Below are 15,471 nucleotides of genomic sequence, written 5' to 3'. Positions count from 1 at the left end.
AACACCTGCTTGCACATCAGATTAGCAACAGCTCAAACAGTTTGCCTCAGTTTAATAAAAACATTAACACTCTGTGTTGCTTTCTTTTACAATAGTGAGGATGAAAAATAGAATGCAAGAACAACTTGGCTAGAAATCAACATAATGCTGGAAAGAATTTCTAGAATGGGAAGAAAACCAAAGTAGTGAGGAAAATTTGTATGTGAGGATTCAGAAACACCAGAAGAGGGTACAAGAGATGTTTAATTCACAGACACAACACAAATTAGTTTTTGTTTTGCTATGGTATCAGCTATCACATTGGTTATGTCCAGTGGACACAAGCAAACCCTGTTCACTTTCCACGGCTGCAACTGAAATACACCCTTGACCAAACAGTTTTTGATTGCAATGGCAGGTCAACAATATAAATAAAACTGTGAAAACCAGTGATTTTATGCAAGTTTAGTATCCTGACAGTCAGAAAAATGCTAGACTGCCACATTCTTGCGATCACTTTAAAATACAACAATTTGAACCTGCTGGCATTTTACAGAATAGCTTTTAGCAGATAAACAACAACCAGGCGCTTCTACATTACCATAGTAATTTTTTTAACACCATCCACTTTGTTTACAGCACAAAAAATAATACCATTTCTGCAGTGATAATTTAATTCAGCAGTTTAGTTTCTTGATCAAAGATTTTTCTTTTCTGTAGAGCCATGTATAAAAGCAGCAGAAGCAGTTGAAGTCAGCACAATTGTAAAAGCCGCTTTTCTGCAGAAAACCTTCACAGTAAAAAGGTAATCAACCTGCTCACATCAGTGGCTGCAAAAATTCAAAAGGAAAGAGGCCTGGAATTGTAAGGGGAATTCATCATTAACTAGTGGGATGCATTTTTAGTCCAAAGTTATTTAACATTTCTATCAATGGAGTCAAAAAAGAATGAAAACATAACTGAATAAAGGTAACACAGAATCAAAGACCAGCGAATGACACAAAACCTGAATGTTGAGTGAGCAGCATGGCTTCTACTCCAGGGAATTCAGTAAAAGGGAAAAGAAAATAGAGGAAAAAAAGAGAAGAAATTAAATGTGCATGCTTTCTATTTCACAGAATACGCACATTAAAAATATAATTTCAGAACAAGGAAATGCCACAGCAGATCCCAGATTCCTGGAGCTTCAATACTCCTTGTTATGGACTTGGGAATCATGGGGGCCAAGTTTGAGGGTCCAGAACCCTGACTCTCACATATTTCACACTTAGGGTTGCTTCAGAGACATGGATTATTTAGCAAGCATACCCAAGAAGTCACGTGTTTCAACACGACCAACCATATACAATGTTATTGTATTTAATAACAAAGAATGCAAGATAGAAGCTTTTAGATTGGGAATATCAGTCTTGGGAATATCTTGCAAGTAAGTGATTTGAAACACTGTCATTACAGAAAAAATTAAACTAAAACTAAGTAACAAACATACTTTCATTCCAAGCTATGTTTAAAAGCAGTAACCAGTCCTTTAAACATTTAAATAGAGAAGTAGAGAACAGGAAAGGTTATGCAACCTTTCCATGCAGCTACTAGAAATTCATGTGCTGCGCTGGCATATATACTTTAGGAAGGATGCTTAAGATACTTTAGGATTGAAGATTTGAAGATTTGAAAGAATTATGAAAATGAGGAAAGGATGTGAAAACAATCTTTGAAGAAAAACGTAAGATGCTCATTCTAACTCTTTAAAGCAAGAGAAGTCTACAAAATTATTTGATTATAACCTGTAAAATCCTATATTGGGGGATAAATTTGGTAACAAAAGATGTTTAAATCCAGAGGATAATGGTATATTTATAACTATGGTTGGACACAGAAGCCAGGTAAACACAGGCTAATAGGTGAATACTTCTAACAACAAGAGCAATCAGGGATTGGAGCTACTTAACAAGCCTGGTGGAGTGTTCTTTAGCACTGGGACCTTATACAAACAATTGAGGCACTACAGGTTCAAATTCAGCTAAAGCCACCTGGTAGAAGCTGCTCTTTACTTCAGAAAAATCGACTGGCTTGAGGTATACACAGCACAGAGTCACAGTATTCTCTCTTTCCCTGCTATTCTAGCATAATGAAAACATTGACTTCTAAAAAAACCATAAACCAAACCCAAAAAAACCCTCCAGCTCTTTCACTACTATCAGAGCAGAACCTTTGCACTCAACTCATGTGCATCCAGAGGCTTCCATTTACAAATAATCTGAAATCTTTGTGAAAAACTATAGCTGCTGATTGTAAAAAAATATTTTTTAATAGGAAAGCCACTCTTTTAGTGATCTTTACGACACAATTTGAGCATAAAGTATGTGTTTTCATTGTCTTATTTGTTACCTGTAGATTAATAAAATTTTACTGTGGACAGATACAAGTTCCTTGTCTGTTATCTGTACTCCCCCATTCTTTATCTGCTCACTCCACTGTTTATTTGAGATTTTAAGAAAAGTTCTGCCCAATTTATTTCAAAACCTTTGGCTCTGCTATGTGGCAAAGATGTATGCACCAAAATACTTGAGTGTCATCACTACAAAAAAGAAACTCTGGTCCTGCATGATAGCAGCCAGCTTCCAGAGACAGCATCAGCAATACTCAGCTGCAGAGGGCTGTAAATGCTTTGTGAAGGACTCCTTTCCATTTCCCCGGGGACAAATCAATAGTCCAAGCTTCCTTTTTCTGTTTACTTCACGCATTTTGCTCCATAGCCAGTCAGCAGATCAATACTGATTTGTATTCTAAAGAATTAATAACCTTTATTTATTTTTATAAAGGGAAAAGCTCCTACTAAACTTTCAAACAGATGCTGAAAATTTAATGGCATTATAGAGAGAGATCCTTTAATGGTAATGATGCACAAGAAGGATTAGCTGATACTGGTGGAATTTGGGGTGTTAACAGTTCAAATATTTTGTGGATGGATATCCAAAGTAAATGAAAAATGCTTGTTGTCAATTCTACGCTTGTTGTTGCTCATTAACTTCCATACCAGTTTTGAGAATCTTCCAGTTCCTGTGTGCATCATTTATTTTTGTACAGAATTTGGATTATGTGATAGAGGGAAGCAAAGAAAAAAAAAAGATGATACCATAAAATAAAAGCTTTTGTCACTGCATAATGTCAGGAACTTAACATATACTGAGAAAGAACTGTCACTGAGAGATGAGTATTCTCTTGATATATGGAAAGTGCTACTGGGCGAATGTCTTATCACATCTAAAATATGTTGTGATCTTCTAACTCCATTTTTTGGACAGACTTAAAAATGAGCAAGTTACTGCAATTTTCTTTTTGCATCCTATACAGTAGAACCCCTTCCTTTACATTTATACTTGCATTCCTGAGGTCTGAATGTTAAAAACAGTCACGTGCATTAGAGCTCGCCTTACCTCAAAAGAAAAACAAACGCTTCCCACAAGCTTTCCTGCCATTAGCAGGCCTTTCAAAGTACCTGCAGTAAGGGGGTTGTCTGACAACGCTTAGCATATTGCAGTGACAGAGACGTTGGGAAGAAGGTTTCTAGCCACTCAGGAAACTGCTGTACTTCCCTTTCCATCAGCAGCAAGTAAGTCAATGCAGAGATACCACACTGCATTTCAAAAGATACCAGACTGCTACGTTCTAGATAAAGGAAGTAAAAGGCTGCTGTCCATCCTGCATCTTAACAGCAAAATCAAGAATTCTAAAGTATTTCTTTGAGACCTAGTTATTGTCTGAACAATAGAAATCAGTACAACAGCAGCAGTCCAAAAGAGGTTTGAACACCACTATAAAACCAAGACTGTCTCTTATCACATGCACAGAGCAATGACTTTTGTTAATGTTATTTTTACTCACATGGTACAAAGCAGTTTCTGGTCCAGGTGTGCCCATAACTTCTTGTCTCAATGACTCCATTTGTAAACTAGGCAACAGCGAGTAATGACTTGGACTACTGCTCTTGTCTCCCTTCTTTTTGGACTTTTTCCCAGTATCCTTTTTGCTATTCCTTTGAAACATGTAGTCTTCTTGACCTATTTTCTCATTGCTCATATAGCGAAGCAATGAATTTTCTGTTGAAAGAAAAGTAATGCAAAACATCATTGTGAATTGTTGCCTGCATGTAAATCCTGCTTCCAAAATACACAATATTCTTGCTAAGATCTGCTGTCAATTTTAACTCTTCAGGACTATTGCACTAACAAAACCCATTTGCTTCTTTGGTTCCGATATAATAAGAAAGCAAACTTTTGGTAGGGAAAATTCAGGATTCTTACAGTTTTCTGGTATATTTTAAATAAAGGGAACAAAATATAAAAGTTGCACTTCAATAAATTTTTCCTTGGAGTTTAAAAAAAATGAGCAATGATGGACTTAGGATAACTTTTGGAGGTTTGCTACTTTTTTACCAGGAGTTCCAATGAATACAAAGGCCACACATTTTAAAGTAATTTGCTCTGAACATTCTTGGAGATCATTCACCATATCATACATACTTTCCCTGAATACTCTTCCAGCATGTACCAATTTGTAGCTGAGACTTCCTGACCCAGAAGCAGTGTCTGTCAATTTAGGAAACCTCAGCAGATTTCTCTTTCACAAATTGTCTGGTTTTTCCTTGCATTAATGTGAACTTCTAGTATCCACAATCTGCTCTGGAAAGAGATTCTTTAACTTCAACATGAACTGCACCAGCTCATTTTCCTTTTAACCAGCATCCGACACAGGTATTTGATCTCTTTGCTCTTGTTTCAGATTAAACACTGACAAACCTATTTCCTTACTTCATTCCACACAAGGTTTTATAAACCTTTTATTATGACCTGCTTAAGTTCCCCAAACTGATAATGGCCAGCCTGCTTAATTGGCCCCAGTTTGGAAGTCAATTCATGCATCTGATTAATTTTTGTTGTCTCCTAAACCTTCTTGAATTCAACTGTGTTTTTCTTAAGAGATTAAGAGACTGGAATTGCACACACAAAGCACGAGCAACAACTGACACAGCAGCATAAGAATACTTCTAAATTTGTCTTGTATTCTTTTCCTAATAATTCCTAAGTGTTTCCTTTTTTGATCCCTACTGAATATTTAGTTAATATTTTTACAGAAATAGCTATCATTACTGTAACATCTTGTTCCTGGCTGATAAGAGCAATCACAGAGGTCACAATTTTGTATGCGGAGTTATGTATCCAAGCCTCAGAAACCAAAATTTCGAAGAACTTATCCTCTTTGATTTTGAGGAAGTCCCATGCTGCTCTAGAATGTTTTTCATACAAAAAGAACTCTTAAAGACAAAGAAATGTGGTATATAATTCTCATTTAAGCATAAAAATTATTTATCAGTAGTAATCATACATTTTGCTCTCTAGTATTATAAAATTAAGACCAGTTTCAAAATGGATGGGATAATACAGCTGTATCATTGAAATGCCAACATGAATTTAAGACAAACTGCATGGCTTTGCAGTCACAACTTTCTTTTGCCTGGTTAATCAACTTCCTCAATCCTAAAATAGACTATGCCAAAAATACATAATAAAGAAAATACCGAAACAGGTTTACAAACATATATAGCTAAGTAAGCTGCAAAATGATGTTGAAATATATAGCTTAAAGCAAGACAAAACCCTTAATGCCTTGTATAAGATGTGTGTTCAGATCACTTACCTCTCCTAGTATCCCTTTTTATTTTATTGGGGTCTTCATAATCTCCCACCCAGTTATATTCTACTGGCATAGAAATAGGCCTCAACTTCCCTGGAAACAGAGGAAAAAATCGAGATCATGCACCATAAGGCAGCATTAAGCTAACATTCTTTAGAAGAAAGAACAAATTACATGCTAAGCTGCCGTGCTACAGGGCTGCTTACGAAAGAGGATCCAGCATTGCCTCTGAACAAGAGGTTAAGACAGGAGTTCTGTTCTCTTTAACAGAAAAGAAGCAGCTAAGTATTTAATGGATTTTCTTTTTAAGTTTAGAAAATAAATCCAGTGCCCTACAAAATCACATTGGAGTGACGTCTGACACTGACAAACACATTCAAATTACTTTAGTTTTCACTGAGCAGTATCTACTTTTTATTCTGGAAGCCCCTGGCACCCACACAGGAGAACTGTTTTAAAGCATATGTGAATTGTTGGTAACAGAAACTTGTGCATATCATTGAAGCACCTTCACAAATAGCATATCTGCTTGTGGGCTTACAAGATCCATCAGTGACCAAGTAAGAAAGGAAGCAGAAAACCTCTATGTGTAGTTTCTTTTGTAGCATTTCATCCACATAAAGCAAATTATGTTATCTTTGCTAAATTCACCTGGACTTCAGACAGCAAAAGACAGAATAGATGAAGACTATCCTATCTTTTAAATTTTGATTGGAAGCTGCTGAACTGATTTTAAAAAATGCTGTAAACTATGATTTCTCTTTAAGGATTGGACATATATAGTTGGAAATCAGTGAAATCAGTGTGCTATGGAACTTAGTGGGGCCACTAAGAGTGTTCTGAATCCTTTAGCAAGTTAAATAGTGTATTGAAACAAAACAGTAGCATAGCAAATGGCATATTATCTGACAGACTGAAAACAAAATGTTTTCCCAACAAGATCAGCCCTTGCTCTTCTTAAAATCAACCAGTCACACAAACCCAAAAAGTGAGTAAATAATTTGATTTTGAAAGTAGCAAAGCTAGAAGTAAAAACTTCAAAAGTTTTGTAAATTATTTTAGCAGAAAATTCCTACATAAAAGTCTTACACCACATTTTTGAGGTTAAATGCATGATACACTGAAAAAAAGAGACATGTTTATAATGAAAACAAATATTCAAACATGTCTATCTCCCTGCTGAAGTACTGTGTCCATGGAAAACACACCAATACCATGCAGGCAGCATAATGGTAAAAGTTTTTATTATCTTTTTAAAAAGAAATTGACAAAAAAGCTGTATGTTCTGTACAGACCATAGGACAAGCTCACAAAAACATCACTACTCAGGAAAATCACATGTATTTTAAACTTTTCACTAATCATTCATTTTACTATTTAGGGACACATATTTAAGTCTGATTGAAGCTGGTGAGATTTAGCGCACACAGTTACAAAGTCATTTCCTGAGTGGGGATGTATTTGGCTCATGTTTACTTGATCAGAAGCAGTTCTCAACAGTTTCTTTCGCTAGAAATAAAACTTTTTTCTTTGTGAGGCTGAACAATATCTTATTAATAGGAACTGCACACTTAATAAAACAGAAAAGCTACAAAAATTGTGTAAAATCTGATTGTTATCAAAAGTAACAACAAATTTTCTGCAAAACCTTCAGCTGTTCAAATGACCTGCTTTTGTATCCAACATTAAAACTGCAATGATCAAATTTGTTTCTTTCCTTAAACTCAAGTTTCATTTGCTTGTTACCTCTCCTAACAACCCTGTTTTTAACCCATATGGATTCCCTAATCTCTTTTCCATGTGGAGGACACTCAGGAAAATTTTTATCTATATGTGAACAGGAGCTTTCCAAGGCCAATTAACAGCAACTATATAACTGCTAGAAGCCAATAAGAGCATGAAAGAGAAATATCTTTGTTAACATTGTCAAAAAGTGTCAGAAGATTCCAATAAAGAAATTACAGAGGGCCCTATTAACCTCTCATGAAGGAGGACTGAGAAAATTTTTGTAAAAAAATTGACACCATCATAAAATTAATGATAAGTATATGTTAAAAACAATTATTTCTCTAGACCTGGGAACTCTCTTTGACCTTCTTTAATGGGTCACCATAAGGCAGAAGAGTGTTATTGTCATTTTCCAGATTTCTGTGAAACCCTAAGGTCATGCCTACCCACAAACCTTATGTTAACAAATGCCATGTGGGAAACTTTAGAATGTAATGCTGAAATGGAAATATTTTTAGAAAATACACTTAAATGAAAATGGACTTGATGATGTGAATTCATTAAAAAGGAAGTGAGATCAAAAGCAAAAGGCTGTAAAACAAATGTGTTAAATAATGACTGATTTCCAGTGGAGTCTTTGACCCACGTCTTTATGACCCTTTCTGCTAACAGAACAAAAAGGCTAAAAAAGCTATCCTATAACAAAATAATGGATTCAGCAGTCCTTGAAGAAGAAATGTGTTCTTCACTCTGGACCACCTGTATTAAAATTTAATGTCTGTAACAGTGAGTACATCTCTGTTAATGGAACTGACTGCAGACACCAATTGTAATATCTGAAATACTGCAGTAATAAAACTGGTATATCAATTTTGAAAACTTAGCAGTTATTTTGCACAGAATGGGCATGGTTAGAAAACACTTGAAAACATTTTGAAATCAAAAGGATGCTGAAGAATTTTCAGCAGGATGGTGTACTTTTGCAGAAAGGGTGCATTTTTTGAAAATGCAGCCTTTAATGTTGTGCAAACACATTGCTCCAGGTCCTGAGGATACTTTACACAGCTGAATTTCAGTTTATATCAAGGTTCCCAGGTGATTTTGGTGCTTGGCCGCATGATGTGCCAAATCTATGCTTCCTCATAAATTACATCTATTTTCTTCACAAAGGGATATGATGACAGGATTGTTATAACAATTCTAACATACAGCTTGTGCTCACTTTAAAAACTGAAGTAACATAACAGGTAGGTAGAAAAAATATTCAAGTGTTTGCTCAGCTAATGCTATAGCAGTCAAAATGCCTTTTTTAAACGTAAGATTTCCTCTCCATTTTCTTCTATAGCCTAACAACTCTATGTATGTACAATTTTATAGTCGGCAACAGAAAATCAGTTCTCCCTGTCTAAGCTGAAACAAGTTACCATACTAGCTAAAGGAAGAGTTCCAACAGTTTCAAGGGTAAAATAAGCTGGAGTACAAGGGTTTGAGCATCAAAATTCTCACCAGAAATTGTTTCTGAATTCTCATCCTAAATAAGCCAAAATCCAAGATGTGGACGTAGCACAAATACATGAGTGTTAACATGCAAAATTCCTTCTTAAACAACCTATGATCTAAAATAAAGAGGAACTGCTATACATAAAAAGCCACCACTTGCAATACAGGAAGTTACAGGAGGTTAATATAGTATTATCAAAAAAAAAAGCACACTGTCATTAGTCATACTTCAATTCTGGGACTAAAGAAAAATTAAAGAGTTTTAGAGAGCACTGCAGCATGAAAGCACCATGTCATTTCTTGGTAAATCTGAAGAGATCATTATTATACCTAGGAAATTTTTTCCAAAGCTGAATTCCAAAACTTACGCAAGTCTTGCCCTTAAAATGAGAGAACATTTCCATTCTGTATTTTTAGTAAAAAAATACGAGCTTCTGGTATATGCTTTTTTCAATAAAATGATACTGAAACAGATTCTGGAAAACTAGGCTGATAGAAAAATAGAATTTATAATCAGAAAACCCATCAATTTTAAACTGGTCTTACCTATCATAGTAAGTTTATTTTTTCTTTCCTATAACAAGAGTAAGCTCTTAGGTTGAAATTGGACTAAAGTAGTATTGAATTCTTAGCATAATCAATGGCCACCAGAAATATTTTCATGGTTAAAAACAAAAGCAGATGCATGAAAATCTTAAAATCAACAAATGGTGATTATCTTTACAAGATCAATGCTGTACCATATGTCGGTGTGCTCTCTCTCCTTCCAGGACCACTTGTTCTTCCTTTCTCATATTCATAGCAGTACAAAACTGCATCTTCTTCAACCACATTAAAGCGTTTCCGATACTCCTGGTCCAGAAATGAGTTTGGAGATTCAGATCCTGTATGAACCGGTTTGCCCACTATATGTCTGCCAACATCGTCACAGGGGAGATTTCCCTTTTCATCCCTTTAGTTAAAAAGAGAAGTTTTTAATATATTGAGATAAGACACTGATTTTTTTTTTAACTGTGAATATTTCAATAATCATGGGCCTATGTCAATATTTCATACACTTAGATGAAATCCACCCCACATCAGGATCACACAGCATATATGCATATGTATGCATTTATATGCCAGTTACCTCACATGTCTGTTCAATTCTTTACAGATTTATCCATCTCACTGGTTTCTCTTGAAAAGAATTATAGAAATAAAACTGATGCGCAGTAACTCTTTTTATTTTTCTTGTTTTTTCTGGAATATTCCTAGTATTTTGTGATTTAGGGCAGAGGAATAATGTTGGCCTTACACTTTTATACTTGCATTTTTAAATACATCAGATAGTTTTACAACATGGCTACATGGAAGCATGAGCAAATCCAATCTGGTTTCTTACACTTTAACCCCAGATCAAGAAGAACCAGGTACAGAAGATATACAGACACCTGACATAGTTTTACACAATCATTTCAGGTCTAGAAGTTGTATACATACATCCATGCAGTTTCAAATACAGTGTGCAGCACCTGCTTATCAGCTGCTACCCCAGGACAGTGCTCACTTTGCAGTTTGTGTCAGGTCCTCAAGATTGTTTTGCTTTCCTGCACCCCTGCCCCATTCTTTGAAAATGGAAATTACTCAAAGGCATCAAACAAGAGAGCAAGCTGTGCTGGGTCAGGAGTCCTTTCTCACACTACATGAACCAGGGCTCATCTACTAAACATGCTGGTAGAGCTGTGCCTGAAGATGGCTGCAAAAGACCTGATCAGACAGTTATTTCTGGGTAGCAAAATGCCCAAGAGGTAATCAAGAGAGAAGCTGGGCCATATGCTCCTGTTGGAGTCCTTCAGCCCCTCTGGACTCCCAGCTGAGTTCCAAGCTGGCCAGCTGACCCCTACTTCCCTTGGCACCTTGAGACTCCATCTGAGGACCAAGCAAAGTCTCCTCATGGGACCCAGGCAGCCATGAGGGATGAGAAAAGGCCGTCCTGCCTCGGTGTGACAGTGCACCATCACAAACCCCCACTGATCACTACACTCACTTTGGCAAGCTGCTTTCTCAAAGCAGGGATGGTGTTGGCTTAGTGAGGAGGGCTGGTGCAGCCCCAACAGGGCTGTGGGCTCTCCTCCAGTCAAAGAGAGACTTTCTGTGGTGACAGAGCTGGGGACCCCAGCAGGTAACATGATGGAGACTGACATAAACCAGGCAAGTGCTAATCAATGCTTACAACCACCATCAGGGGCTGGCACAAGGAAGGCAGGGCAGCCTGACCTAGAGGCATCTTTAGTGCAAGCATGGAATTAAGTACAGAGCCAGGCAAACACCCTTTGCCACAGCCCTCTGGAGATGAGGGCTCCAGTTCTCATCCCCAAAGGTACTTGGTAAATATGAACAGGCACTAACATACAACAGCAATCCTAAGTAAACAGCACATGCGAAGTGTTGCTCCCTCTTTTTCATGCCATCCATGTGAGGCTATGTCAGGAGCTGTACTGTCTCTGGGCATGATCACCAAGGCTTTGGGCTTTACAATTTACATAAAAATATCAAGTCCTTTCCTCTGTTCCAGGAAAAAAAGGAGGGCTTGTTTGTTTGCTATTTTTCTTTTAGAATGGCAACAACAAACTGAGAAACAGATGTTGAGCAGTTTGATAATACCCAAAATATACACATGATTTAATATAGTTAATCATGGACAAAAAACCTGATGAAATGCCCAAACAAATTATTCAGAAACACTGCACCCTGTGTGACAGGTGAAATCAAGAATAGTCCATTTGGATTAAGCTGATAAAAAAATTCAAATGTACACAGCTTTATCTCTCTACAAGATTACAGCTTCTACTAATATGTATTATAAGATTTAATCAGAATTGGTCCAAACTACTGCATTATCATAATGATTTAAGAGATGGTATTAATAAATAATCAAAATCCATTTGGAAGATCTCAATTTTTAGAGCAGAACTCAAAAACTGAAGAGCAGTGAATGTTCACCAAAAATACTTCAAAAATGAGGATGCACTTCTTTTCAAATGAAAGTGTTTTTGTGATGGTAAACAGAATCTGAAGCAGTACAAAGATACTGGTCCTTTTAAGATAATATAGTTTCAGGAGCACTAGGTCTTTACCATATGACTACTGCATTCAAAGAGAAACACACCTAAGACTATGTTTTGGTTGGGTTTTTCTTCCCCACAGCTTTTTTTATGTTAATGGATTAGAATTAAATACTTGGTTCTTTTCTGTCAATTTTCTTAAAACCATGTCCTTAAAACATTTATGTGAGCATAACAAAGAACTGTTATCAGGGAGATAAAATAAATGTTCAATTCCTGTGCACAATTCAAGTGTCATGACTGAGAATGTCTTTACTCAATTAAAAGAAAAAATAACAGTTACAGTAAACTAGAGTATGTGTAAGTTCAACTGAGTTATACATGTCACATTTGAAAGAATTTTTTTTTTCTCTGAGAAATAGAAGCCAAGCCAGGTACAGATGAGACAGGGATAAGGAAGGATCATGGGACACAGCTTAAGCCTTTACAAAAAGGCTTGTGAATCCTCATGAAGTCAAAATCACACTTTTACCCTGGAAGGTTTTTCATATCTCTAAAGAGTAAGAAATTATCATAGAATCACAACTTCTCCTCCCCACTAGGCAATTTAATTTGCCATATACCTCACTCTTGGACAACCCCCTGGAAAGTCCTGTCAGTATCAGGTTATACATCTTATTAAACGGCTAGAGGAGTTGCTGATAAGAAAGTGTAAGAAAAATTCAGCCTCAAGAAGCTCAGGTACAAGAAAGAACATGCTGCCCTTTTCCAAGAAAGGTAACTAAAAGAAAAGCAAGAAGTAATTTAGAAATACAGTAACTGGACATATGATAGCCTGTGTCTAAGAATATGGAAGCTTTAGGAATCCTGATTCCTCTTAAATACATTCCTAGACCTCTACGTAGCCACTTCTGTATTACAAATAATACAAATTCTCTCAGAATTTTAGGAAAGGAACATCTGTGTACATTACGGAATTATACTGAATCATTTGTGGCCATGTCAAGGTAGGTTAATGAATCTGCAAGGAGGATCTGCTGCTCTTCTGGCTCAGCAAGTCCAGAGGCCTGGGAGAGACAAAAATGCCTGTTCCAGGTGGCAGGTCAGAGCAGCAGGTATATTGACAGGGAACAGCATGGTCACTGCACAGTCTAGCAGAGTGGCCACTAAAACATAAACCTGAAATTTGCTCTAATACTATCTAATCAAACCTATCTAAGAAAGAAAACGCTATGGCAGGACTGAACAGTTCTGTTGTTGAACGTAAAGTTTCTTGCATTTAACTCAGACTCCCTAATCATTATTATTGGGCAAAGGGACAGATATGAGCTCCTTTCCTAGTTACAGATTCAAGGTTTCAGGTAACTTTTGCTCTTCTGAAAGAGGATGAGACTGTTGCAGTCAATTGATTACCACATATTTGAGAAAATAGGGTACCGAACCTTTTTTTCTGAAGGCTACTGTCCATTTTGTAGACAAGATACGGATTCAGAACACTGTGGGTCTGATTCAACACATCTACCCTTAATAACCAGTTTACCTGCAAAATACAGTATTAATACAGTACTATCTGCAGGGCAGATAATAAATAGTATGAACAGAATGGTCAGTTACTTCAAAAATATGTTTTATATCAAATTGTATTGTGAAATGATCTTTTTTACCTTGGAACATAAGGTTCCGTTGGAGGAGGGGGTATGTAGAGATCCTGAAGGGCAGAGCTGTCTCTTTTTGTAGGTGTGCTGATAGTGCTGGATGGAGTAGCAACACTGCTTGTAGGGCTTCTAGGAATAAGAGGCTGGTTCAAAAGAGAGAGAGAAATAATCAAGATTATATTTTAATCAAGATTATCCTTATACATTATACATTTTTATTTGTAAAAGCCAAAACCAGACTATAGTTCAGAAAGCTAAAAAAATAGTAAGCAGGTCTAATGTTTTGTGTGCTTTTAAACTAAAAAGCCACTCATGCTAAGAAGGCAGATCTACGAATGGACATGTATTGTGCTTATAAAATTGACTCCTTTGATTACATCTTTTTCCCTTTAGCACTGCAAGTTTATTGCCAATGCCCATAAAATTAGTGATCACTAGAGCTACTGGTGAAATCTTAACGAGTAAATAACATACAGAATCCAGTTAATTCCTTAATTAAACTAACACTGCAAAGAAAAAGTCTAGTGTTTACTGCAAAAGGTGCATAAGTAGGCATTAAATTGAATGTCAAGTCCTCCCATCTGCTCTACAGCTTAAGAATAAAGTGTAAAAGCTTCCGTTTATGCCTGCAGATGCTGTTAAATCAGGTACTGCATCCTCAGAGCACACGCGCTATGAGAGTATCAACTGGAGATTATTATTATTCTTCATTCCCCTGGGCACACTCCTCACAAAATAACATTTACTCACAGGTAAATAAACTGTACCCTCCTTGCAAAATAATCATGTATTCTAGCTATCACTCCAGTCCAGATAGGATCCTTCCTCTTAATCACATCTCGCTCTCTATCTCATGAATTAAGCACACCTTTTTCTTCCTTAATTTAACTATCTTTATTAAATCACTGTAGGGCTGAAAATCATAGCAAGATTTTCTAACTCTCCACACAGATGCAGAAAAATCAAATGAGAAGAAAAATTTGATTGTTTTAGTCCACTTAATAACATGTCTGTCTAAAAACAAAAGCCTTGTGTGGCTTGGTTTGTGTGATAGCTAAACTCAGACAGAAGAAAAAGAGCAGAACAACAAGCAAAAGAGTAGCTTCATACATCCTAAAAAGAATCTAATATTAAAATATACTAAGCTTTGCTTAGAGTTTTTTTTCTCCTCCACCTTTTTGTAAGTTTACTCCTTGAAGAAAGAAGTGCTGGGATGATAAAGTGAGAGTTCACTCTACCTGTAATTTCTGGCCATAGTAACTACTTGAAGACACAAACATTCCACATTGTATTGATGGCAGAGAAGCTCTAAATGTGGACTGAATGGGTGTGTAGAAAGATCCTTCTCCCAGCACTATTAACAATACTTTTTGACAGACCAAAAGGGCATTCTTGTGCAGAATAATCAGTTCTCATTTTCTAGATATTAATCTTGACACTGTAGCAGAAAACCCCAAAAGTTTAAAGCAGGAACATTGTCAGAATATTGGCCTTTGTCAGCTCATGATAAGCCATTTGAATCTATGCCTATCAAGCCAAGGCCCCACCACGTTATGTTTTTACCATCTGTATGTAGGAACAATGAACATCACCTAGAAAACCTCATCCTTTGGCCAGTTACTGCCTTGTTTTAGGAACAGAGCTGCGTTAGATGTTATTTATTTCTAACACAATAAAATGCATGCTCAAAATTTGCTTGTTAAAACTTTGCAAGTCCACCTTTAGAGCAACTATAAACTGACAGAAGTTTTTTGGTTTTGAATGTTCAAAATCTGTCTCCTATAAACAGCGATACTGCTTAATTCTTTCCTTGTTCATTAGAGTTAATGTGAGTATTCTACAGCCAGGCCAAGGAAAGACTGCCAGTA

At 36.4% G+C, this 15,471-nt stretch overlaps 1 protein-coding gene across 5 annotated transcripts in view; it reads right to left on the bottom strand.

The window, feature by feature from the left end:
- The window catches only part of CNKSR2 (connector enhancer of kinase suppressor of Ras 2), a 209,303-nt gene that overhangs the window by 73,107 nt on the left and 120,725 nt on the right, over nucleotides 1-15,471 (bottom strand). For all 5 annotated transcript variants that reach the window (XM_082278612.1, XM_082278613.1, XM_082278615.1 and 2 more), the window contains 4 exons: nucleotides 13,613-13,746; nucleotides 9,642-9,853; nucleotides 5,677-5,766; nucleotides 3,865-4,079 (listed from right to left, as the gene is read on the bottom strand). In XM_082278612.1, coding sequence (XP_082134738.1) covers nucleotides 3,865-4,079; nucleotides 5,677-5,766; nucleotides 9,642-9,853; nucleotides 13,613-13,746 — 651 coding nt within the window. The remainder of the gene's footprint in view (nucleotides 1-3,864; nucleotides 4,080-5,676; nucleotides 5,767-9,641; nucleotides 9,854-13,612; nucleotides 13,747-15,471) is intronic.

Source organism: Coloeus monedula (genome assembly GCF_965178545.1).
Source record: "Coloeus monedula genome assembly, chromosome: 3".
Taxonomy (NCBI): Eukaryota; Metazoa; Chordata; class Aves; order Passeriformes; family Corvidae; genus Coloeus; species Coloeus monedula.
This window is presented reverse-complemented; position numbering and strand designations above follow the sequence as displayed.